Source organism: Callorhinchus milii, unplaced genomic scaffold (genome assembly GCF_018977255.1).
Source record: "Callorhinchus milii isolate IMCB2004 unplaced genomic scaffold, IMCB_Cmil_1.0 Scaffold4, whole genome shotgun sequence".
NCBI classification, from domain to species: Eukaryota; Metazoa; Chordata; class Chondrichthyes; order Chimaeriformes; family Callorhinchidae; genus Callorhinchus; species Callorhinchus milii.
Window position 1 is genome coordinate 45,464,464 of NW_024704745.1, and position 27,066 is coordinate 45,491,529.

Consider the following 27,066-nt stretch of genomic DNA (forward strand, 5'->3'; position numbering starts at 1 on the left):
ATGTGCCTCCGGAACAAAATTCCTGTGGTTCGATAGGAATTCTAATTTCTAATTTCCTATCGTTTCTGGAATGATTCCTTTTTTAAATGCCACCAACTGGACTGTACATTTCTAAAACAATGTATTGGTACTGAGTGATACTGTTGGTTGGGCAGCAGCCATGGGTTTCTGTCAAAACCACACGCTCTGGGAATGCTTTTTGTATTGTATCTTATATACACTGAGAAACTGGTGCCCATTTATGCTGCCAGCACACACTCAAATGCAGCGGTCTGCTCTGGACACAGTACCTGAGCATTGCAGCTCTGTGATGGAATAGGGACCTCTAGTTAAATGCTCGACTGCCACGTTGTGTTTGAATCAGCTCCTTGTTCCATATTGCAGTGCCGTACTGCTGCATTCAGACACCACAGCAATGGTAGTTACCATTACAGACAGGTTCCCCATTGCCAAATGTCGCCGATAATCATTGTTCTATTTTGTCAGCAAGTTACCCACAACTAAGCATGCCATGCAAGGCAAATGCAAAAAAAAAAAAACCTTTGCCCCCTTCCAAAAAAAAAGGGAATTTAACTTTGTTTCTCACTTTAACAGCTTGGTAAGTTTCTGCCTCAAAGCACAATTCTGTTCTCTGGGTAGAGTTGCCTCAGATGGAGCTGTTGCCATGGTGATGGAGTGGTATCAGACCTTCATCAAGCTTTGCTGCCAAAGGGGTGGTTGTGGCGGTGGGGCGGGGGGGGGAGGTGAAGTAAAGAAGCGTGAGGAGGGAAAGCAGTCAATTCACGCTCTGAGCATCGCTTCACATATCTCTTACAAGTGATGTCTCCGCTGTCAGATTAGTGGGCACTCAGCTGGGGCTTGGAATTGCAAAGCCTGCGATTAGTGGAGACAGCTTTTGCAGCAGTGTTTGCTGGAGTGTTCGGGAGAGGGTTTTTTTTTCCTTTTAAGCCCAGTCTGGTTACACTGTCCTGACAATGGTATCGCGGGGTCCTTTCTATCAGCGCCCGCTACCCGTAGTCCTTCTGAGATTTCTGTGCCTTCTTCCAACAGGACTGCCGGTCAGGAGCGTGGACTTCACCAGAGGCACAGACAATATCACCGTCAGACAGGGTGACAAGGCTGTACTCAGGTAGGAAACGCACATACTGATCCGCAATGGCAATGCAAAGAGTGTCATTCACCTCCTGCTGCTTTTTCCTGACCCTTTGAGGAGTGTGTGAACATGTTCTTTGACCGTATTATGCTAACAACCCCTCTCCCCCCCCCCCCCCCCCCCACCCCGTTAGCCAGTTTAAGGCCGAGAGTGCTCTGGTACCAGGTGTCGGGTCTGTGTGTTGTGGGTTGAGTGACTGTGCTGCGCAGTTTGCGCTCAGTCTTGCTTGTGCTTTGCTGATGTTTCGGTCTGATTCCTGACCTCCTGCAGCTGCTGCAGCTGCTGCAGCTGCTGGTGGTGGTGGTGGTGGTGGTTGCAAAGGGCTGCATGCGGTGAGGGTCCATGTGGTCAAGTTGCAAAATTCGCAGAAGTACTCAAACGGTTAAGTTGTGAGCGCTTTACTGAGTGAGAGCTGAGTGGGAGCTGAGGCATCAAATGCACGGTCCAAAGCCGTGAATGCTCCAGAGGAAACGTTGGAGAGATTCTTTTATTTGTTGCGTGGCTCCTTTCGCAATCTTTTGAAAATACTCTCACCGGAAGCATTGCGAATGGGAAATGTGCATAATGGCGTAAACGTAACTCTTTCTGGTCCAAATGGGTTTGAACGCAGCGGATTTCGCAGGTTCTTCGGGCACTTTGACCAGCGACGAGCTCGATGCGTTTTCACTGCAAAAATAGAAACCGTATGATATATGCACTTTACAGCAGAACATGTCATTTAAAATTAGAAACGCATACTGAGAATATTGACCAGACAACACCATTCTGGGGGGGGGGGAGCCTGTGTGTGTGGCAGAGGAGCAAAACAACCCAGATCAAGAGGATGTCTTTGCCCGAATTAAATGATTCATCGTTTTACTTGCGATTCTAATGGAAGAAGGGGGGGGGAGAAAGTTGGCAATTTTGTCTTACATCTTTGCTGCCCGATACGTGTGTGTGTTAGTGTCCACGCTTTATCTGTGTATGTATTTGTTTTGTGCATCCATCTGCACAGAATGTACAGGGAGGGAGGGAGCTGTTTAACCCCCTGCAGCACAATCATTTGTTAAGGCTTGAACAAAAGTACACTGGCAAGGTTTTTTAAAAAAAGTAAATAAATTATTTTTTGTGGGGGAAGGGTGGAGACTGTTTTTCTTAATCACTGAGCAGATGTTGAGGGGTATGTGCACAGAGTTTTAGAAAGTTTTTAAATCAGATGTAAGCCTTTTTATTCCTTTACATTCATTTTTCCTGCTTCATTTCCCCCTCCTCTGACCATTACATTATTTCTTTCTTAACGATTGCTTTTTTTTGCCTCTTTCTGTTTCTATTGGTACCCATTCTGTTTTTCTTACTTTGGAGGATAGCAGCATATTTCTGTTTACAGTAAAAATGACTTTAATAACTAGGATCTCCAGCCTAAATCTGGGGATTTAGTAGTTATACATTTGTTCCATTCTGTCGGAAAGGTGAATGTGTCATCATGTATCGTGGATATATTTACTATAAATGCTAAATTGAATGTCCCTGTGCGTATTACAAGAAGGAAGGACATTGCAATATAAAAGAACATTATTTTGTGGTAAGGTGACTTGCAAGACAAATTATTGTGTTGTTGATCAGGAGAAACTGCAGCAAGGGAATACTACTGTCACCAAGCTAGTAAACTCTGCTGCTACTGTTTATTATACAATGTCAGTCAATGCAGCAAATTGCCCTGTAAAAGTTCACACTGCAGCGGAATGGTGTTTTCTGTAACCTGAGCTTTCCTCAACGGCCGACGAGGTGTGCTATGATATACGTTTGGTGCAGGCTGTTCCCCAGAATGAACATCAGTCACAACAGTCACCTTCTAATGCTGTGTGTACCTTACATACCAACCATAGAGGAGTGACAGACAGGAGAAGCACCTGAACATCAGGGAACTTAGATTTGCTGCCATTATTCACTTCTGTCTGAAAGTCAGATCGCTTCATGATACATATGTGGTGATGTTAAGACATTTGTACACGTGTGGAATGGCACCAGGTCCGGTCTCTCCAGCGCTGCAACTTATCACTGTGGCGTTAGATCTCCCCAGGCACAAGCAGGATGGTAAGATTGGACTCCAACCAGGGTTTACTGAAATTCAGCCCTGGGAAGGAAAAGCAATTTTGCACAAGCTGCCTACAACGGTGGGGGTTCAGTGGTTTGAGCCATTCAGATTCAGAAGGTCCTATGTTTGATCACCAATCTGTGTTACGATAATCTATGGAAGGAGTGATACAGTCAGTCTTCATGCTGTAGCTAGGGTCAAAGGATAAACACGGGCAGGATTTTTTGCTCCTGATCAAACCGTTAGCCCTGCTGGAAAGTGCATATGCTAAGACGTCGCCTGTAAACCCGTTCAATTTGTCCATCCCATCTTTGAAAAGCCTGCCCACACTCACAATCTGGGCTCACTTGTGAGGAATGGATACTTAGAACTGTACTTAGCAATAGTTAGAGGCTCAAGCAGGGGCATAATAGAGGAGAATGAGAAAAAAATGCCCAAGAAAAAAAAATCACTTTTTAAATGAAGTCTCCCCTTATTTTAGACGCTCTGGGGCAAATTGCTGTTGAGTTATGTGGATTGTAAATGTGTGTTGTTTCCTGTCCAGCTTGTCGCCATGCATGAATGTGCTGTGCCCAAATGTGCTCGTTCCTCAAGTATGGACCGAGTAAAAGCAGCAAACGTCTTCAGGGCGCGCGTACTTGCGCACAGTTGCCATTCATTTTAGCTGGAGAGGAATTTCCAAACGCTTAGCCAAGTGCAGAACCCAAGCAAGTGGACAATTAGAGGTGATTGAAGAGAAAGAGACAAAAAATGTGTGCGGGAAAGACAGTACAAGAGAGGGAGCAAGACAGAAAAGATCTTAATTTGTAGCAGATTAAAAACAAGAGGGAGGCAGGCAATGACCAAGAGGAGAAAAATGAACGGTGCTGATCTCAATATAAAATCACCTTCCTGCGTGTTGGTGAGCACAGTTGTGCCTCTTACCTAAATGTACAGCCCCAGCAAATAAGTCTCAACACAAAATATTTAATGGGCTCCCCAAGAGACAACCTAAAAAACTTTTGGCTTATTGTTTCAACATTGAAAAATTAAAGATGCTGTTAGATCTGAAAATCTGAGCTTCTGGGCAGAGGGAGAAACAGAATACTTAGTGGCACTCCTGTTATTTCTAATATCAATAGTTTTTCACCAGCAAAACCAATACATTTTAACCGTAAATGTTAGCACCATTCATAAATTTTATCTCATTGTTTTTCTCAAGTTTTATCTATTTGTAAGGATACAGGATACGCTGAATTCAAAACCCAAATTGTGGCTTTTCAAGGTTAGTTTGTGAATATTAAATAACACCTCAATTCCAGTGATTTGCTCTTTAATATGAATTGAAATGGAAATACCTGCCCACAGATTGTTGCCGCTGTCCTTTTGTGTTGCCTGGTGGAATACTGCACATAACAACAACAAGATTTCATTTATAGAGCGCCTTTCACGTCGGGAGGACGTGAATATTGATGATTGAATTTTGATGATATCCTGGCCATTTGCTGCTTTTCACAAATTTGAACAGATATAATAATTGTTGCATTCAACAAAATGATACACTAAGTTGAGGAATTGGCACTAGGGTATAATTTCATTTGGCTCATGTCACTATATAATACCTCACCTAAGTGGCCATCCTTGATGTGCGAGACTGGACAGTGAGTGTTGGCAGACTAATTGTCAATGAGGGATATTATAGCTTTACCCAGTTCTACAGATGTCCTTGGGATCATGAACAGGAACACCAAGTTTACTGATTTTGCTCCCTCTCTAGGCCTCGGGATGCTGAGGCCAATTTTAGCACACATATAACCTCTCCAGCTCAGATAACTTGCCATAGGCTAGGAACCCAACCTTCCTGGTCTGCAGGATTTAAATATATTCCGGGCAATGGGTTTACCAAATGAGCCACCAGGAGTCTGTTGTGTGTTTCTTTAAGCACAGTGCAGAGTTGGCAAAATGTTCTAGCCATTATAACTAGTTGTTGTTGCCCTGTTTCGTACTAAAACCGCTAGTTACAGACATTCTAAAAACAAACAATCTGTGTAGACAATCACCTCCTATGCATTTTTGTGAAAAATCAGACTCCTTATGTAAATAATAATAATTATAATCATTATATTTAATATAGTCTTATCACATCTTCACAGAATATACTGTAAAGTAAATTGACTGTATATTTTGTGGGTGAAACAAAGCAGCCAATTGCGCACAGCAGTGTTCCACAAACAGTCGTGGATTGAAGTGACCAATATTTTTTAAATGTACTATAAAGGTGAATACTTCTTCAGATTCTGCTTTGCAGCTATCCTGATTTGTCAAGCAGTGTGTGTGAAAGATACTGTTCACTCTCCATCCTAAAATAAATTCTTGTCCTCAACATACTAACACCTCATCAGTAATGCTGTGCATCTTTGGTTGTTCAGGTATGATTGTAATTCATACATTCTATGTCAGCACAAGGTTGGTATAAACCGTGTAGAAATTAGATTTAAAATCTTAAAACTAGAATAGGGAGCAGAGTGGAACAGAAAAATTATGTTATAGCAGAGTAGATTCAAGAGACTTGTACATTATATTAAATTACCTCATAATCCTAGAAGTTATAAAGCAATATATCAGCACTGTTGCTGGTGGCTGTGAGTTGTCCCTTGTTACAGTGTTTTATACTTTAGGTAGTAGTTAGAGTCAACCTGGGAGTAAATAGTGTGGGAAGAACTCATTTCATTCATAATATCCCTGGATTGGAACTTCAAGATGGTACTGTGGGGAGAGTTCCAGTCAAAGTGACTGCTCTGAGATGACTTGATAGCAACATGCTAACCAGGCTGAGTAAAAGGCTTGTGCAAATATCATCTGTGATAACATTGAGGGATTATAAAGCAGTTCAGTGGAATATATTTCTCTTGTAAATTACTTCCTCGCAATAATTAAGATATCAAGAGTAGGAAGCAGTTTACCTAGCCTATAATATTGAAACATTTCATGTTAATTATTGTTCCATATAGTGACTTGTTTTTTGTTGGTGGAAGTGGCAACCGTTTTGCACACAGTGAGGTCCCACATATGGCTGATTGGGATAGCAGGAGAAATTCTCTTGTATTTTGGGATACTGCCTAGGTATCCTGACGGGTCTATCTGAGGAACAGACAGAAGCTTAATGTATCATTTGGAAGATTGTGGCTCCTACAATGCAGTGCTCCCTGCGATTGCACTGCTTCAACAAGCTTCGACAATGAGCTCAAGTTCCAACTTGGGGCTTGAAGCCACAAACTGCTCACTCAGGGTAGAAAATACTAACAACTGATCCAACCTGACATCCATGATGTTTCATGTTATTGTAGTGCAGAATCTACAAACATGAACCTTTTGCATCCATTACACTGTTGTCTAATTTGCGGCTTGTGCTAACCATGTGTAAACCTGGTAATGATGGCATTAAAGATGTCCATGATTGTGTAATTAACAACTTATGATATTGTAATCATTTTCATGGTTAATTACATCATTTAGGGTACCTGTAATTCCTTCTCTGCACATGCATTTACATATGGTTAGCCCAACTTGCAGTCTAAACAAATGTAATGTTTTTGAGATACTTGGTGAACTTATAACTGGAATTTATGCACTGGAATTGGGATGGAAGAAAAATTGTGAACTGGCTCTTTATCTTATCTGGGTTAACTGTTTAAATCATGAGATTTTAGTCATGGAAAATGCAACTTTTATTTACTTTATCCATTTTGGACTCAAGTAATATTCCTGGATTTGAGATTGGCTTGTTTTATGTCAGGAACTCTTCCTAAAAAAAAACAAGACAGGTGAATTTAGAAACTCCAAACTGGAGATTCAAAATGTGACTGAATTTGATCAGAGTTTTCAATTTTGGTCATTTTCAAGAAGCAAGTGAATATAAATTAAAAATAGAGGAAAGCAATGGAAACCTAGAGAGAGAGCGAGAAAGCAACATAAAAAATAGGTTAAAAGGAAGTGTTAAAAAAGAAAAGGTGCAAAACTATAGATCTAGTAGTGATTGAGGTGAGAACAATCAACACCAAGCTGGGAATGTACAACCTGGAGCCAAGAAATGGACACCAAAACCAGTATTTTTCTAGCTGTCTTGGTGCTGATGTAGTAATTCAAAACAATCCTCTCTCACTTATTTTTGGTCTTTATTGAATTTCTACTGGTGTCATTCCTAGTCGTACTTATCACATGTCTCATCAAAGGCTCAGGTCTGTTGTGGAGGATGTTGTATTTTTTCATGTAGTGCTTGAATTGAACAAGATAAACAAATCTTGCCCAAAAGGACTCAAAATAACAAGAAGCACACTCCGTACTGTTAGAACACAGATGATAATAATATCTTCCACTGAAAAGTATTGGAATTCTAATGCCTCCTTCAATAGAGAAATTGAGCCGTATTCCTGATGGGTCAGAAGAACAGCATCCACTAGACTTCAGGGAAACAGATCCTCATTCATATTAAAATCTGTTGTATATCTTCTCTGAGGCTTCTAGCAAAATATAAACAATAGAACAACAACAACATTGCATTTGTATACACATGCCAAAAGGACCATTTCCCATTCCCTTGGCGAGCGAGTCAGTAAAGGCAATACCCAGTGTAGAATGGAGACACTCAGTCAAAGAAGATCCCAGGTTTAATTCCCAGTCCATGTTGAATAGTTAGGTTAGCTCATCTCAGTTCTCGATGCAGTAGGGGTGCTACAATTAGCCAAAAAGCCTCAGGTTAAAGAATGGAAATTAGTGTCCAGAGTTCTCGCTCTGAACTGCAATCTAGTTGGCTCTCCTGGAAAGTTCACACGTGTAGACTTCAGTTGAGAAATTGTTTGGGACAGGCAGTAATGTCCTCTGTGGACACAGATACTTTTTATACTCGCTGTCCAGAGTCAAACAGGAAGAATGGCACTTGCCCCAGGAACCCAGTGTCATCTTGGCTCAGTTGGTAACACTCTTGTCTTTGAGGTTGTATCCGCTGTTCTTCCCACTCCGGTCACTTTATTATTAATAAAGCCTTCAAACACCACTGTCAGCTCTCTTCCAAAACTTACCTTGCTACATCTCTTCCTGCCTTCAAAAGTTAAAATATATCTTTTCGCACCATACCTTTGAACAACATTCTTAAATCTCTCATTCCCCTGCTCAGTGTGCACCAATACATTTATCAGGCATTTGAGACATTCTGTTATGTGGAAGGTGTTGTACAAATGTAAGTTTATGTTGTTGCTACGAACAGATATAAATCAGAGTTCCATTGCTAATCGCTCTCCTGCTGGAAGAGATGTTGCCTTTTGCTTCCACCAGTATAAGCTCATCATAAGTCACTGTAAATTTAGTGATACTGAACTGAACGTCAAATTTATTTTGGTGGAACAGGTGATCTGGATTAAATTTGGGCTCGGTGCCTCAAACCTACCAGCACACGCTGTCTGTGTGGAACTGGGAGCAGAAGCAGAGCAAATGCATCAAAATCATTTTCTTGGTATTCAGCTTCAAATTCATAGAACATATGGTATCTGTCACCACATTTAAACCATCCCCAGTCTAATGGTCTGATACTGTGACGAGGGGAATGGTGTAAAGAATCATTTAGAAGAAAGCATTGGGTCTGTAAGTAACAAAATGACTCTAAGCGCAGTTGAAACAGTACCTGATAATGATGTGCATGTGGATGAATAACTGACTTTTGAGATTTTGTGGAAAAGTAGCTTGCAACATTGCTAATTGTCCTTTTTCCTAAGTTTCACCATTCACAAGCTCGAACTCATAAAAATCTCTGCTGTCTGCATCCACTCCCTCACCAAACTCCACATTCCCATCAATCTAGTCCTTGCCAGGCTCCACTGGATCCCTGTCTCCTACTGATTGAATTCAATGTCCTCACTCTCACTTTTAATCGCCCCTTCCTATTGCCATGATCTGCTACCCCACTTTTCTGTTTGCTCCTTCCATTCGGCAAATGGGGGCCTGCTGCATGTTTCCTTCCACTCTTCCATAGGTGGCTGAGCCTGCAACAACTTCACCCCCATTCTTTGAAATCCCATCCCTCTACCTTCTAGTCTGCAAGAGAATGTCACCAATGGCCGGACATGTATTAGACTCCGGTTGAATCAGTGGACTTTGACAATTTTTGGATATAATAGGATCTTCTCTCCATCTGAAGCCATGCTGCACCACTGGTCAGCCACCTTAGGAAGATAATACTGAAGGTAGAGACAGACACAAGATTTTTCAAAACCCCCCACAAAATTATTATTATTATTAATAATAGAAATAAAGGAACACATGGACATAGGAACAGAAGTAGGCCATTCAACACATCAAGCCTGTTCCTCCATTCCATAAGATCATGGGTGATCTATACCTTAATTCTAATTACCTGCCTTTGTCTCATATCCCTTACCTAACAAATATTTATCCACCTCAGTCTTGAAAACTTGAATGGATGCAACATTCACAGCCTTTCGGAGGAGAGAGTTAATCATGAGTCTGAGCTGTCTGCTGCCTGGGCTATGCTCCAGCCAAATACAGTATGGGCAACTATAAGATATTGCCTTTGGAAACTGTGCTGCAGCTGCCTAAACCATTTTATGGATTCTTTGCACTATCCAAAGAGAAAATTTATATGAGTTTCAGTGCTCAATGGTTCGTTTCTTCAATGGTTACTATAATTATCAGTTCATATATGATCCTTATTTCCTATCGCAACATTAATTAAGTCCATTATTTGGTAGATTTTGCCCTCCCTTTAATGTGTTTCTTGCCAATAGCAGCTATAATAATAATTAGTATAATACTAATTATTATAATTATAATTATTATAATAATAATCCTTATATTTTATATAGCACCTCAGCATGTCATTGAGACATTCTCCAAGCAATTCACAGAATATATTTAGGTGTCAGTGGAGTCCTGTAGCTCAGTGGTTAGAGCACTCGCTTTGCAAGCGAGAGACCTGAGTTCAATTCCCGGCAGGGCGAAACCTTGGGCAAGTTTCCTTACTCCACACGCCTAATAATAATCCCTCCAAAAACAATAATAAATTGGTCATTTTCAATCTACGACTGTTTGTGGGACTTTGCTGTGCGCAATTGGCTGCCGCGTTCGCCCACAGATATACAGTCAATTCACTTTACAGTGTGTTCTGTGAAGCGCTTTGGGACGTCCTCCCGACGTGAAAAGCGCTATATCAAATGCAAGGATTATTATTATAGTTTAGGTGTCAGTCTGACGCAGTGATAGCAATCTCACCTATGAATCAATAAAACTGGTTATTTATTTCATGGATGTTTGTGGGACATTGCTGTGCACAATTGTACTGCCACGTTTCGCCCACAAAATACGCAGTCAATCCACTTTACGGTGAAGCACTTTGAGATGTCTTGATGACGTGATAAGGCGCTATATCAAATGCAAACATTATTGTATTATACTGTAAAGTATAATATTATTATACTGTAAAGTGTATCTTTACAGTATAATGTATCATCCGTCTTTCTGACATCATCCGCAGACATGTGGTCAACTTCCATATGTATGCCCAACATGACACGCAACTCTATCTCTGTGCCTCCACCCTCGACTCCAGGACCACTGCTGTCCTGACAGAATGTCTGTCAGGTATCAAGTCCTGGATGAGAGCTAACTTTCTGCAGTTGAATGTCAACAAGACCGAGGCCTTCCTGATTGGTTCCCGTCAGAGCCTCCACACCTCAGGCGCTGACAACATCACCATCCATGGATGCACACTCCACCTCATTGAGCCAGTCCTTGGCATCCTGTTTGCAATACAATACAAATCACATTTGTATAGCACCTTTCACTTCGGGAGGACGTTTGACCCTCAACTGTCCTTTCTACCCCACACCTGTGCCATGACTTGCACTGCCTTCCCCCACCTCTGCAACATCGCCCGGCTCTGCCACTGTCTCTCCCCTCAGGCCACATTATGAAAACCCTCACCTACACATTTATTACATCTAGGCTTGACGACACCCAACTCCCTGCTTATCAGCCTTCCACAAGCTGCAGATCATCCAGAATTCTCCACCTCACAGGCTCCATGACCCTATCATCCCCAACCTCGCCCAGCTCCACTGGCTTCCCATCCTCCAGAGGATAGAGTTCAAAATCCTCGTCCTCACCTTCAAAACCCTCCACAGCCTTGCTCCTTCCTACCTCTGAGACCTGCTAATGCCATATCAATCTGTCCACTCCTTCTGCTCAGCAGGCTCCAGCCTGCTCCACATCCCCTACCTGGCCTGCCCCACCAGCGGTCGGGCCTTCAGCCTCTGTGCCTCCACCCTTTGGAATTCTATTGCACATTCCTTTCGCCTTGCTCCATCCTTTGCCTCTTTCAGGCATGGCTCAAAATTCTCCTCTTCAACCACGCTTTCAGCTACCTTCCTACCCTTCCCCTCTCTGCCCTCCACCTCTCTTGATCCCAACCCTCTACTGGTGCCAAATTCCTGACTGTCCCTTGGGACGTCTCTTGACGTGAAAGGCACTACACAAATGTAAGTTGTTGTTGTGTATTCTGTATGTGAAACACCGGTTTTGCACACAGCAATGTCCCACAAACAGCAATGCAGTGAGTGACCAATTTTTGGGGGGGATTATTAACCAGGACACCAGGAGAAAAGTTCCTTCCCTGCAGCTCACTGGTGCTTTGGGTGACCTGCAGTATTATGCAGTATATAAAAACATCCAGCTCATCAGTTTAAGCAAATTGACTGGATGTTTGCTGTGCAATAATATTGAATACACTGGCACTTCCCTCTGTGGATTCAAACCTCCCTCTGCAATCAGCAAATTAAAGTGTTTCTATATATTTGAACTATTCAATATCCGCAGTAGTAGGGAATGCATTCATTTCATTTAACATGTAATTGACATTAAATGCATGAGGGAATATGATCAGACATTTTGTCTTGGCACAAACCTTGTTGTCAAAAACTGGTCAAAATATATTTGTTTTTTGTTGCAAGTAACAACTTCTTTAATGTAACAGATTGAAGCATTTATTTTAAAGTGCACGAGTAGTCACTTTATTGCAGGCTTTTCAACAGTTGAAGGCATTGGACGGCATTGCGCCATAGGATGTTATCCTTTTGAACACAGCACAGAACAAGGCACCCAGAGTAAGCAATATACTTTGTCTTAAGCATTGAGTTCTGCCAAGTAAAAGAACAGTGCTGTCCTATTTAGAGTGCATCTATATTGGTGCAGTTCCAATCTGCAGTGGCATCACAGCAAGGAAAGAACAGTTCAAATGATGGGGATTTGCAGTGTGACACAATGTGCCAACATCACCAACGGTTAAAATCTATGTTGCTAAGTAACTTCGAAGTCTGATGGGTTACTAATCCTGATATTACATCAGCCCAAGATTTTCATTATCCGCATTCTGCAGTTAAACCACAAATTTAGTCCATATTCTACAGTTAAACCACAAATTTAGTCCCTATCTTTAAGGATGTTTCATGATGGTTTTAAACTGGAATATCTCTACAGACTGCATTCACACAGAAAACCTCACTGCAGAGTTGAACACGTGCCAACTTTATCCCAGAATAAAAGCACATATTGTATGTAAACAGTAATTCTGATGGGTGCTAAGAGATCTTAATACCTTCTTTATACCCGCAAAATGAGGTTGGATTTGTCCCAAGCTGCAACCTCAGTTTGCAGCTGTAAACAAACCTGACTAGCAGCTTCTGAATCAGACATTAGATCCAGCGCAGGGGTAGCTTTTACTCTGCTGCTGATTTAGACAAAAATATATATTTTTTCCAACTTAAAAAGATAAATCAATGCATTTCATGAATTGTCCATTTTGCATGTGTGCATATGTGGAGGTTAACCCTTCAGGCACTGCTGGAAAGATAGCTTGGCTTTGTAACTGCTGCTGCTGAAGTGACTTGCTGAGTGACCAATCTACAAGAGTGAGTTTTCTCCCCTTCTGCCTCAATTCTATTTTGAAGTTGGTGGCTCTTGCTGGGCTTCAATTCCCCCAAGGTCAGGGGTCTACTCTGTTCTTCTTGCACATGCCCAGTATCAGCAGATTATTGAATTGTGAAAGGCATCAGACCAAAATATGAGCCTGATCTCAGTTCATATCCATTCCACTATGTTTTTGCAGTGAGGATTATAAGAATCACCCCCTACCCCACCTCTCGCTAGCCCAAGAGCACTGAGACCAATTGTAGCACTGAAATTTTTTTTTCAGTTGAGCTCAGCCATAATAATAATAATAATCCTTGCATTTGATATAGCGCTTTTCACCTCTTCTGGACGTCTCAAAGCGCTTCACAGAATATACTGTGAAGTGAATTGACTGTATATTTGTGAGCGAACGCGGCAGCCAATTGCGCACAGCAATATCCCACAAACAGTCGTAGATTGAAAATGAATAATTTATTATTGTTTTTTGTTTTTGGAGGAATTATTAGACGTGTGGAGGAAGGAAACTTGCCCAAGGTTTCGCTCTGCCTGTTTGTGGGACATTGTGTGTCAATTGGCTGCCCATTCACCTACAAAATATACAGTCATTCTAAAATTTACAGTAAATCTGTGAAGTGCTTTAAACGTCCACACGATGTGAAATGTGCTATACCAAATGTAAGTATTATTTTAATCTATGATTATCCGGTTTGTGTGGCTTTGTGTCATACCAGATTGTAACTTTAACTACTTGGCATTTGGAAAAAANCACAACAACTTGCATTTGTATAGCGCCCTTCACACGGGGTAGTGTCCCAGAGTGTTTGACAGTGGCAGACTCTCACTGCCAGTGGGGAGGTGACCATAAACACAATCAGAAGGGAAGGTTTTAGGTGGGATTTCAAAGTGGTGAGGGAGTGGGCGAGGTGGAGGGATTGAGGGAGAGAGTTCCAGAGTTTTGGGGCAAAGTGGCTGAAGGCACAGCCACCGATTGTGGAGCAGAGGGGATGAGGGACAACAGGAGGTCAGAGCCAGCCGAGCGGAAGCAGTGGATGGTGGAATGGGGGTAAGCAAATTGGATAAGTATGGAGGTGCAAGTTTTATGATAAACAAAATTCACCATAAGAGAATTAAGGTATTTGAAAACGAGTGAGAGGATCTTAAAATCGATCTGTTCAGTGATTGGGAGCCAGTGAAGTCTGGCAAGGACTGGTGTAATGGAGTTTTGTGCGGGTGAGTATATGGGCGGTAGAGTTTTGAATTAGTTGAATTTTGTTTATGGTGAAACTGGGGAGACCAGTGAAGAGGACGTTGGAATAGTCCAGCCTGGAAGTGATGAAGGCATGAACGAGGGTTTTGGCAGCTTTGGTTGGAGGTGGGCAATGTGGAAGAGGTGGAAAAAAGCTGTCCTGGTCAGCTAACGGATGTGAGGTACAAAGGAAAGCTGGGTATCGAACCTGACGCCCAAGTTGCACACGGGTTCGATGAGTCTGAGGGAGAGCCTGGGAGGTTGAGGAGTTCAGACCCAGGAGAGAAGATGTTGAGAGAAGCCAAAGAGTTTGGCTTCCGTCTTACCCACATTCAGCTGCAGGAAATTTGTGCTCATCTCAAACAAGCTGACAGGACATCAGTGGACTGGGATTCGCAGCTGGAGGAGCTTATGGAAATACAGAAATTTTCACCACAGAAAGAAGCCAATAGGTTGATCAAGTCTGTGTTACTGCTACCTCTATTTTTTTCCAAAGCAGCTGTTTTTATTCAACCCACTTCCCAAACCACTTCCTTGCATGTTTGCTCCTACATTATGTAAATTCTGAAGCAAGAACAGCAATGATGGAAGTACAAAGCAGGTAAATCGGCTTCTGAAAGAAAAAGATAGGTTAATGCTTCAGGCGTGATCTTTTATCAGATGGGGATTTCCAATGTTTCCATTTTATTTCAGATTTCAAGCTTTTGTTTAACATTTTCTTCATTCGAATAAGCTATTGCTGCTCTCCACCAAGTGTAACTAATTCATTGATGCATGCCTGGCTATCTGTGCTGTTCACTAGATAAAATAAATTTGTCACTGGGCACTTATAAATAATTGCAATTACATTTTAAATGAGAAATAAAATTACATTATAAATATAAAATTGAGCTATAAATATAAAATTAGCGAGCTGAGCAAGATAGCGCAGCACAAAAGAATACATTTTCTACAGTTTGCAAATGAAGAATAACCTATATACTTGGTAAATAAGGATGTTGAGGGTCATGTAGAAAAGATAAGGAAATGGAGTTAAAGAGAATGGTCATAGAGTTAATGATTTATAAGGCTTGACAAAACAACAGCAGCAAATGACCAAATTACCTATTCCTATTACTCTGTTCCTTTAGATTGTCCATTTCAGTGATATGGCCGGGGTAAGTTACAATGCTCTGAGCATTGAATGTCTGATAACTAGTTCATGAAACAGTTTTCAGCCACTTGGAGGGTAACATTTGACTAAAAGTGTAACTTTTTAACATTTATTTCAGTTATTGTATTATTTTTAATAAACCCATAAAACATCTAGTATGAATCAAGCAATGCAGGATCTTCCTGAAGTTTAACTTTTTCTGAAAAGATATAAGTAGCAAAAGCTAGGCCACTGCATAATAATGAAAGACACTGTTGTTAGTTACCAGATTGTCTGGGGCTCACCAATGAGAATTGGAGCTGCAGATATGTCGTCAACCCCATATGAGCAAAATCCCTAATTGGGAGGATTTCCCTTTAGTGTGTGGACAAAAAATCTGCTATGTTGTCACCATAATACTGGGAAACTACGTAGTCACAACTTATATATGCCTTTAGGAAGCTTGGTTGGACAAAGAGAATTGTAATTGAAAAGGCTTTAGCTTTGTGGAAAGAAAAGGGCCTAACATTCTCTCAAGGTGGATGTTGAGTTGTATTGTAAAAGGGAATATATGGGGACTTCATCTGATCCAAGCAGTTGTCTTAGCATTGTAAGTTGGTGTCTCCATCGCTGTCTGAGGGAAACAAATATTGAATGACTCTGTATGCAGAAAAACAAACAGGAAAGATATGAAAAAACCTTCATAATAAAATGAGGAATAAAAAAATGTCCAGTCAATTCACTTTACAGTATATTCTATGAAGCGCTTTGAGGCGGCTCGAAGGCATGATGAGGCGCCATATCAAATGCAAGGATTATTATAATTGAAAGTTGTATTGAGAGTTAGTTATCAGATATAGTAGCAATTCCATATTGACATGTATTCAATGTGTGAAAAATGGCAGAATTCCCCCCTAGTGCTTTACTAATGATCTTATAATGATCTATGAAAGTACTAGTAGTGATTACAGTCATGGTAATTTTGTGTAAATTATGCCATAATGGTGTGTAAAGCAAACTTGTATTAACCACAGTAGTTATTAACCATCGTGAGTGTAACACTTCTATTGAAGCTGATGACAAATCAGCTTTGAAACCATTCCAACCTTGTTTCGAATTTATAAACCAAAATTTGGCTCCCAAACCTGCAATCCTGTTGGAACACCATAATGCAGTGAATCCTGTGAAGCACTTTTAGACATCAACAACAACTTGGATTTATATAGCGTCCTCCACGCCAGACGGCGTCTCAGAGTGCTTCACAGTAACGGATCCCGGGGCCGAGCCAGGGGGAGGGGGAGGAAGGTGACCAAAGGCGCGGTCGAAAAGAAAGGTCTTCAGCCAAGACCTGAAAAAGGGAAGAGAGGGGCGCGAGGCGAAGGGCGTGAGGAAGGGAGTTCCAGAGCCTCAAGGTGTAGTGGCTGAAGGCACGGCCCCAATGATGGAGCGGAGGACTCGGGGGACAAGGAGGAGGCCAGACCTGGAGCGAAGGCAACGGGCGCTGCTGAGAGGAGGTCAGAGAGGTAGCGGGGTGCAGAGGAGTGGAGGGAAGACAAGGGTTGAGACTTTCATCCTCCTGACATGAAAGATGCTAGACCAAATGCAAGCATTATTATTTATCATTGACATGCTACTGAGGAGGTGCTGAGGGCCAGCATCTTGCCAGAAATGGCATCTCACGATTTAAACTGCTTTCTGCAAGAAACCCGTTATTTGTCACTGGTCTTTTTGGTCACTTGTTGGGCCAATTCACTGAAGTGTGCCTCAGTTCAGTGTTTCATCTGCACACTGATGCTCCTCAAACTCTCATGAAAGTGTAAAAGATCATTCCAAATGGGGTTTAATTTGCACTATTTCTTATCGTTTGTTTACATAAACAATCCTGCTACAATTCCTGATGACAGATGGGAATTATACCCACTAATTATATAAGCACGATAAACTCATTGGTCGATTATCGGATGGACTTAACACTGTTAGTAATAATAATAATCCTTACATTTGGTGTAATGCCTTTCATGTCTGGAGGCTATCTCAAAGTACTTCACAGAATATTACGTAAATTGTAGTGACTGTGTATTTTGCCCACAAATATACAGTCAATTCACATTACAGTGTATTCTGTGAAGCACCTTGAGACATCTAGAAGACCTGAAAAGCACTATATTAAATGCAAGGATTATTATTTGTTATTATTTTGTGGGCAAACGCAGTGGCCAATTTGTGCACAATTTTATTTGAGGGATTGTTGGTGAGGAAACCAGGAGAAACATCCTTTTTTTCAAATACTACTTTGTATCTTTAGCATCTCCCTAACCAAGCAGAAAGATCTTGGTTTTACATCTCATCTGAAGGATGGCACCTCTGATAATACAGCACACCGCCAGTACTGCTTTGCAGTGTCAATTTAGACAATGTAAGTTAACATGTCGACATGGAGATGGTGTTAACTTGATTAGAAAGGCAATGCATTCACAGAAGTTCTGTTGGTGACAGGAAATCATAAGAAACCATAGGAATATCACAAGATTTTTTTTGCTAACAGTCATGAAAGCATGGACTGTGCAAGGAGAAATAGAAACTTCGTAAGTCAAATGTTCTCTTCGTATTGTGACAAGCACATAACTCCTTGATGTGCTTTCCTCTTGCCCATTCCCACCCATAATGGAGTTTCTTATGAAAATAAACCTTTATGCTTGAGCTGTTTGCCACTAGTCGTTCATGTCACATACTTGCTGTCTAGCAATTCATCTTCCCCATACTGCATGTGTTGCTGCCAGGCACTGTTGATCCTGTTAGGCCATTTAACATTGCCAACGTTTGTGGTGTTGAATTAGGGGAAAAAATCTTCCAGAGGTTTGTCAGAGTGTGGAATAAATTGCCAAGGGTGGATGTTGCAGCTGACTTGATTAAAGGCATTTAAAAGGAAATTGACATACATGACATTTGCGCATACACAAACCTCCGTTGGAGGCCAGGATCGAATAGGGTAAGATGTGGGAATGTTCTCCATCTGACCAACACTTCACTTTCTCACCAGATGAAAAAGCTTTGCATTTATAACTGTTATTGAGCTGAGGAAAAAACACATTTCCAAAGTAATTTTTTGACTGGGGCTGTAGCAAAAGCTGAAATCTTTCTAAAGTTTCTATCTTTTACTGCCATATTCTGAGCTTGTTTGTTAGGATATGATGCATATTATAATGGTCTTGGTGATCATGTGGTATTCACACCACACATACTGAGAAATATATAGACAAGGTGTATAATTAGGTAGAGATATACATAGACTGGAGTGGGGAGGGAGAAAGGAGGAGAATGCTGGGTTTGAACAGTAGTAATATTTAGCAAATGGGGGGAAGAATTGAGATATGACTTACGTTTCTTCGGTGCTCTTGAAACTCCTCAACCATACTGATTTTGCAAGGAGTTAGGAGGTTTGGTAAGGGATTGATAGTTGGGTTGTTCAGAACATGGGAAGTAATTAAGCATGACTGCCTGGCCATATATAGCTGATTTGTTCACATGTGTATAGTGAGAGGAGCTGGTCTGTGCCAATGTATTTCTCTACAATCATCTGTCTGCATGTGACAACTGTGCAAGGTTTACTATTAAGTCCAGCTCTGTTTCTCCTGCTCTTTATCATTCTTCTGAAGCCTGGTTCTGACTCCAGGCAAAAACACACAGATATCCATAGCTTTCCCACCTCATCTCTGAAAAATAAAAAGCTAGTGGCATGACTGTTCATTGGAGCTGCCAAAGAGGTTAGTGATGTGTTATATAAACACACACACAAAGTGAAATATAAGTAGATAGAGTCCTTCCTCTGCGATTCTTAGCTGCAAATGAAAAAAACTTTACAGCTAACAAAAAACCCATTTAATCATGCCTTTGTGCATTTCAATCAGCTGGCCTCTTTACAAACCCAGAATAACAATTCTATGATCAAACATCCCAGCATGAAGCTTCCAGCAATGTTTTAGTAATTGTTTCAACATGAAAAAGTCATCATATGATTTACATTCAATTCTATTCTGTCTATAATATCTGTGCTGTACAGCTGATTTGCAGGTGCAAGTGACAAAACTGCAGTGTTGGGAGGGTGATGGAAATGTTTTGGTTTGTGCACTAAATTATGTTGAATGAAGCATGTGGCAGTCATTGAGAATAGCGATTGCAAACCGGTGCTTTTTCTGAATCCTGGGATTCAGGATTTTAAAGCCCCAAATCCCAAGATACTAAATCTTGCCTCAGAAAATGCCAGAGACCTCAGCCAAGAGCCGATCACTGACTCACCTCCCTCCCTGCCGGCCTCAGCAGCACAGCGGTCTGACAGTAAGCATCAGGCAAGGAGAGGGTTAGCAATGGGCAGATTTATTGTCAAGAAGAGAAAGTGGCACTTACAGAAAGAGTGACAGAAAACGTCAGTGGCACACACGGATACTGAGAGAGAGAAAGGAGGACACGATACAGAAGGACTGACGGAGAGTCTGTGGCACAAACAGAGGGGGAGAGAGATACATACAAAGAAGGAGAAATAGATATACATTCATAGAGAAACTGAACGAGGGTCATTGGCACATATAGGGGAAAGGGAGAAAGAATGCCAAATACAGAGAGTGAGAAGAAGAGAAAAAGAGACAGTGACATACAAGACTGACAGAAAGTGAGAAATAAATACTGACAGTCAAACAGATGAACATAACACTAACAGAAAGAAACTACTGAGAGATTTGTTTGTGTGCAGCGTGGCAGACAAAAGAGAAAGACTGATGGACAGAAAGTAACTTTGCTTCTGTATTTTTTCATCATGGGATCCTGGGACTCCAACTTCAGAGGCATGGTACTGGCTGAGTGAGACTGCTTCAAACTATGGTACTTCACACTCATACCTGTCATGGTGTCCTTCACTGTGGATGCACAGGCATAATTGACATTTTGAGTATGCAGTGTGAGGGATCTGCTTTACACAACTGCATATACAGGAGACAGTAGATGTTCAACTTGATAATGCTGCAAAGCTGAAGCTCAAAACAGCTCAATTTTGCAAGGTTAGCCTGAGTTCATTCAAGGCATTGTGTTGGTTCTGGGTGTTGGTTCTGGAGCTGGTGCAAATTGAATGCACAGTGAGATTCCAGTTGTCAAAGAGTATGAGGTACAGCAAATACAATGTGGGCATTGCATCATCTTAAAGTGGGATACTTCCATATTTTGCCACAGTTTGGTGTCAATTTAATATTTATACTGTCTTAAATCTCATAGTAAGGTCGAATAACGACACATTAAATCTCAAGTGATTTATGATTCTTGTTTTTTTTCTCACAAGAATATTTTTTTTCTTCCTATAATTTTGTCCACTCATCTCATGATTCATACTAGGGTTCAGTTTTTAATGATGTTGGGCATCTCTGGCACCTTCCCCAAGGAGCTATTCTTCACATGTTATCTGGGCCAGTGCATGTCGGTCTCCTATTGAATCTTTGGGAACTCCACCCTGTCTGTGCGTGACAATTTCGTACACACACACACCTGAAAAGCATAAACTTGCATATCCAGTGGGGATCACTATTTATGAATCAGAATCATCGATCTGAGTTGATTCTTTTACCTCTTACTGATCCAGGTCACTGAGGCCAATTGTATTGCCCCTATTACTGCTCTGGTTAAGATCAGCTAACTCAACAGACTGGAGATCAAAAGTAGAAACGTCTAGTATACTCCAGTTCTTAGAAATAAATACGGCTTAATTTGTTTAAATGCATTTGCAATCTGTGTCACCATTTGTGGTCATATATCTCCTACCTAGTGTTTCCTGAATGTTGACAACCCTGCCAAGAATCACACTAACATCAGTTCTTTAACTGGCAGCTTCAAATACACAGAGAAAACTGTCTCTTCTTTTAGGGATTTAAATGCTAATGTTGGTTGAAGTTTGTATGATGAGTTTGAAGTCTGGTCTAAATCAATATTAACACTTGGATTGCATTCCTCGCAATAAAACAAAGTTCAATTGCGAGCATTTGGAGAAAATTTATTTATAACTTAGGAATTCTTTGAAACTGAAGGGTGAAACATGTAACATTTTCAATGCTATAAATATTCCTGGTGAAATCACATTGTTGGAAATTGTAACTTAATCCTGGCCAATAATCAAGAGGGTAGAGAATAATTCCCTCTCCTTAACTGAAGGCAATTGTTTGGTCTAAAGTTTGTTTGCAAATGGTTTTGCTGCTATCTTGGAATCCTGCGAAAGAGGAGGTTTGAGTTGTACTCTTCAGTAATATGTTAATTGTCACAGTGGTAATTTTTGATCCAATGTCATATTTTTGGTCCCAAATTCTTCATTCTCTGATCTTTAGCGAATGCCCTGGCTAATTTTCTTTCTCCCATGTATCAGGACACAGAGCACATTTGTGGTGTCCCTATTGTTTCCCTGGTGACAATCAGCTAACTCAGCACGGACTGGGAACACTACATGCTGATTGTTCACCCTCTTTTAGCTCAAGTATCCTCCTTGCAGAAAACACTGTGACGCGAGTCCCAATGATCTTTACATGTCTGCAGTGATGTTCGTGCCTTGCTATGAGATCTTCTCATATGCCTTTGTTTCTCTATGCTTCAACCCCCAGCTGATGATCTCAAACGGACATAGCGTTGAATGCATTGAAGAACTTTTGAAGTTCTAAAAGGGGCAAGAAAGTGAAGGAAAAGAGAAGTTTACATGCACCTTTCCTCAGTAATCGATAATGCATATGTATTTTGAATGAATTTTCTATTCTAAAGCATGGTAATGAGCTGTTAAACGTTTGAGTTTTACAGTATGATAACAACAGCTTGTATTTATATAGTGCCCTTCACACGGGATAGCGTCCCGGAGCGTTTCTATCCTTCTATGATTCTATCCTTCAATAATACAACTCACTTTATAATGGAAAGAAAGATTGTTCATGTTAGCATCTTTAACCTGATGGACTCCAAGGTTTTAGATTACTATAGACCTGCAAAGTTTGCATCCTCAGACTCAGTTCAGCCTAGGGATATGCACTGCCCCTGTCCCTAGAGGATTTCTATTAGATCGGCTAGTTATTTTATTGATCTTAATAGGTATTCCATCTCTGTGCTGTCTAGTCTTAGTCTGACGCTTGAGGTCTTATATAATAATAATTGTCTTTGATACAGCACTTTATCACGTCGACAAAATATCTCAAAGCACATTACATGGTTTACTGTAAAGTGGATTGACTGCATTTGTAGGTGAAAAGAAAGAAACATATATAGAACGACAAATCCAAATATTGTGAGACGCAGATGGAATACTTGGGGATAAAAACAAAGCCCATAACAGTCTAAAAATAGACAAAACCTATAAGCTTTTATGCTTATTCTCATGTTTGGTATATTGGTAACAAAGAGGCTTAAATTTAGGATTGTTTCAGAAGAGTTGAGGAAGAGGTCAGAAGAAACATTCTGATTCACAGGATTATTAAAATATGGAATGCTTTTCCGCATGACAATGGAGGCTGAGAACATAAGATTCAAAAGGGAAACAGATAAATCTTTTTTTAAAAAATATAGAAGTGTACTGGGAAAGATCTCAGATTAAATTGTTTTTTTTAGCAGCACTTTGGGGTATTTACTGGCAGAATGGTTTTCTCTTATATTGTAATTACTTTGATTCTATTATTTTTCCATATTTTCAGTCATTCTTTGAGCCCACTCAATAAACCACATTTTCAGTTTTATTACAGAGAGTGATGGCAGCCTGGGGTTTGTTTGATCATTAAATGGTAACAAATGTGGAGGACAATGAAAAGGTGCCAACAAATGAAAGGAACAGTAACAAATTTCAGATTGAAGGAACACTGAAAGTATCAGGAGAAAAACAGGTTTCCCCTCACACACAAACATTTTCTGAACTTGGCCTGTGACATTCATTGGAAATGTAATTGTTCATGCCCAAAAGGATTTGGATGCTGCTCTTAAGAAATCGATGCTGGCGTCAGACCAAATATTTTTGTTCCTGTCGTGCTAAGTGGAGAGAGTGGCACTTTTGTTGGTTTGGGTAGTGCTTGAATTTACAAGACTTGACTAAGATCAGACTAACCCTTCATACCCATTGTGCTTGCTGATCCCTAGAAGGAACCCATTAGCTGTAAAAATAAAAAAAGTAGTTGTTAACCACTTGCTTGGGGATTCCTATTAATGAGCACACACAAGAAAGGATTTAAAATTAACCAAGCCGCTGGCTATATTTCGTATTCATTATAAAATACATTTGTATCATCTTCATTATCTTTCATTTTAATGTGATAAAGGAATTTGCACTTCATTTCATTTAGCATTTCACACCAGATATGGTTTTCCAGCCTTTTCTTTATTAATGATATACTATCTTCTTTGAGGCAGTTTTCAAATGCTGTGGAAAGCAGTGCAGTTTTTTTTAATAACTTTTTTTCATTAAGTCAGAGATGTAAAGATATTTGGCAGTATAATTGTAGTATCTGATGTAAGGTACACATCTTACAGTTGCTAAAAGTAAGATTAACAAAGCAGTTTATCCCTTCTGCTACCAACGTAACTGGTAAATAGGTCAGGAATATCTTTCCACTTGCAGTGGAGTTTATTATTTATTGATTATTATGCAGCTGTTCTCCTCTTAATCTTCTACCCTGCTCCCCCATACCACACAATGAAGGTATTGACCTTTGCTGAGCATTGACAATCCTCTGGGATATCTCCTATAAAAAATTCTTCTGCACGTGTATGCCTGAATAGTGAGTGTTAGGAGGCTGTTTAATAGTGGCGGACATCAACTCCAATAATCATCGATTTCCCACCCAGTGCCTGCTTGCCAGTGGCTGTAGCTGGATCATGGTGCATGATCAAAAGTAAAAACCCTGACTGATAACTTTTTTTCTCCTTCCTAGCCCAGGTTCAATGATACTGATTTTATTGTCTCAACTATTATGATCAGCAACTCAGCAAACACTGGGAATCAATAACAACAACAACAACTTGCATTTCTCTAGCGCCCTTCACGCCAGACGGCGTCTCAGAGTGCTTTAAACTTATGACTTTCTGGATAGTCAATTCACTTTGCAGTATATTCTGTGAAGCGCTTTGGGACGTCCTCCCAACGTGAAAAGCGCTAGATTCATAATACACAGGACATTGCTAATACTTAGAAGAACAGTGGATAGCCACCAGGTCAATCTTTGACACAAAAGTCACATTGCAAGCAAGAAGATAGTCTAGGCTGACATTCCTGTTCTGTGCTGCATTTCAAAAGTACCATCCTTCTGATAAAACATTAAATAGAGATCCTTTTCAGGTAGATGTTAAAGATCCCTTGAAACCTACACTAAACTCTGTGACCGATCATTTCCCATTCTCACCCAGCTTCACTGGCTCCATTTCCCCCAGAGGATGAAAGCCATCTATGGTCTTGCTCCTCACTACATTTGCGACTACTAAACATTTACCAACCTGTCCACTTCCTCCGCTCAGCGGGCACTCGCCTGCTCCACATTCCCATCCTGCCCACTCCACCTTCAGTGATAGGGCCTTCAGTCTTTCTGCTCCCACACTCTGGAACTCTAATCCAGAGCCCTTCTATGAAACATTTCAAGAGATTTGAACGTGATACTACATTAACTGCAAGGATAATAATAATAATCCTTGCATTTGATATAGTGCCTTATCACGGCTTCGAGACGTCTCAAAGCACTTCACAGAATATTCTGTAAAGTGTAGTGACTGTATATATTTATTATAATATATAAGGATTATTATGACAGATTATTAGTCTCTAATATTATTCTCTCAGGCTCTCTAAATCTAGAAAGTAATAAAACTATATTCCTACCCAGAATATCTACATAAATACGGTCTTTTTAACCAATGGAGATGGCAAAATAGTTTGTTTGACCACCTCCAGCATTTTTTTCAGCAATGTTATAAATTCTGTGTTGTTTTAACTCAATATGTCTACTCATCGGACATTCATTGAGAACAGTAGCCCCAGCATGATACAGGAATTACTCCTCTATTCAGGAGTCAAGCATTAACTAATTAAAGCATACGTATTTTTGAACACTTTTTTTGTTGTTCCTTTGCACTTTTCTCCTCATTCCTATTTCCCTGTCTTCTTGCCTCTAGTCATTTTATTTTTTCTCTGCTTTCTTTCTAACCACCGCTTTCCACCAGTGCCATTACACTTTCTTCCTCTCCTCTTCTGAGATGAATACCTTATGTGTGTGTGTGTGTGTGTGTGAATGCGTATAACATATTTGCAGAGTATGTTGAACATTTCCCTTAAAACCTGTACAGTGGTTCAAACCGCTGAGCAGCTGAAGTTTCTTCTACATGACTGGGTGCATTGGCTTTGTGCTGCATCACTGACCCATTGTGATCCCCTTTGTATTTTTATACAGGGTAGACTTTGAGCAACAACCGTCTGATTCATTTACTTGCAAAACACACAACTTTAGGTGTGCTGAATCTCCATACTTTCATCTTAACTTTGAAGCTCTTCTAAATTCAATTTTCAAATTAATTTTACTGCTTTAATGGGATTCCCCTGAGGTTGTACATTAATAGAGTTAAGTACATTCACTGTGGGCCAACAGGTCTGCAAATTAATCGCAAATTAATTTGTAAGCAATTCCCGCATTTTCCAGGTGTGTGCTAGGTCAAATCAGTGCTCCGCTCCAACACCATACTACTGATGGCCCAGAAACATCTTGCTGCCCCAAAGGAGATTGGCATCTATCAGCATGATCTATTGTTATCCAGCCACTATCTACAAATCATGGAATGTTATTGCTGTTGCAAATTGGCTTATAATACCTGCAGCTACTTGGCTCAGTTGGTAGCATTCTTGCTTCTGAGTCACAATTTCTGGGTCGAAACCTTCTATCAGAATTGGAGCTCATAATGACATTCCAGTGCAGCACTGAGGGGAGCTCTGCAATGTCAGAGGTGCCATCCTTCAGATGAGGAATCAATGCTGATGTAGATTCTGGTTTTCCTTCAAGTGGACAATAAAGGTCTGAGGACACTATTTGAAAAGAGAAGGGTTTTTATTTCCTCTAATCAATAATCTTCCAGAAAAAATATTCATTGACCTGATGACTGGTTGTGAAGCATTGATGTGTGCAACATTGCTGCTGTCTTTTCCTACAAAATCAATAACTACACTTGATAGTAACCACTGTGGAGTGCTAAGAGACCTTGTTATAGTCGTTATAGAAGCTACAAAAAATGCTTTCTCCTGTATAAACTGTCATACAATTTAACATCAGTCTTGTATATAATACTAGTGAGTTAAGTGCTCTGAAACGCTACCCTGCGTGGGGAGCACTATAAAAAATCTTGCTGTATAAGTGCAAGTTGTTGTTGTCGTTGAGTTACTGAGTGATCAAAGATTATCTTTTATTTTGAACCTGACCATGTACCAGGCTGCTTGACTAAACTCCTGCTGGTACTTTTAGATTTTCTGCGTTTTA

The 27,066-nt window shown here is 40.6% G+C and overlaps 1 protein-coding gene across 1 annotated transcript in view; it reads left to right on the forward strand.

The window, feature by feature from the left end:
• The first annotated feature begins 846 nt into the window (after positions 1-846).
• Positions 847-27,066, forward strand: part of LOC103184830 (limbic system associated membrane protein) — a 351,957-nt gene continuing 325,737 nt past the window's right edge. Inside the window, exon 1 of the mRNA XM_042334086.1 lies at positions 847-1,129. Within this exon, the coding sequence (XP_042190020.1) occupies positions 975-1,129 (155 nt within the window). The 5' untranslated portion in view covers positions 847-974. The remainder of the gene's footprint in view (positions 1,130-27,066) is intronic.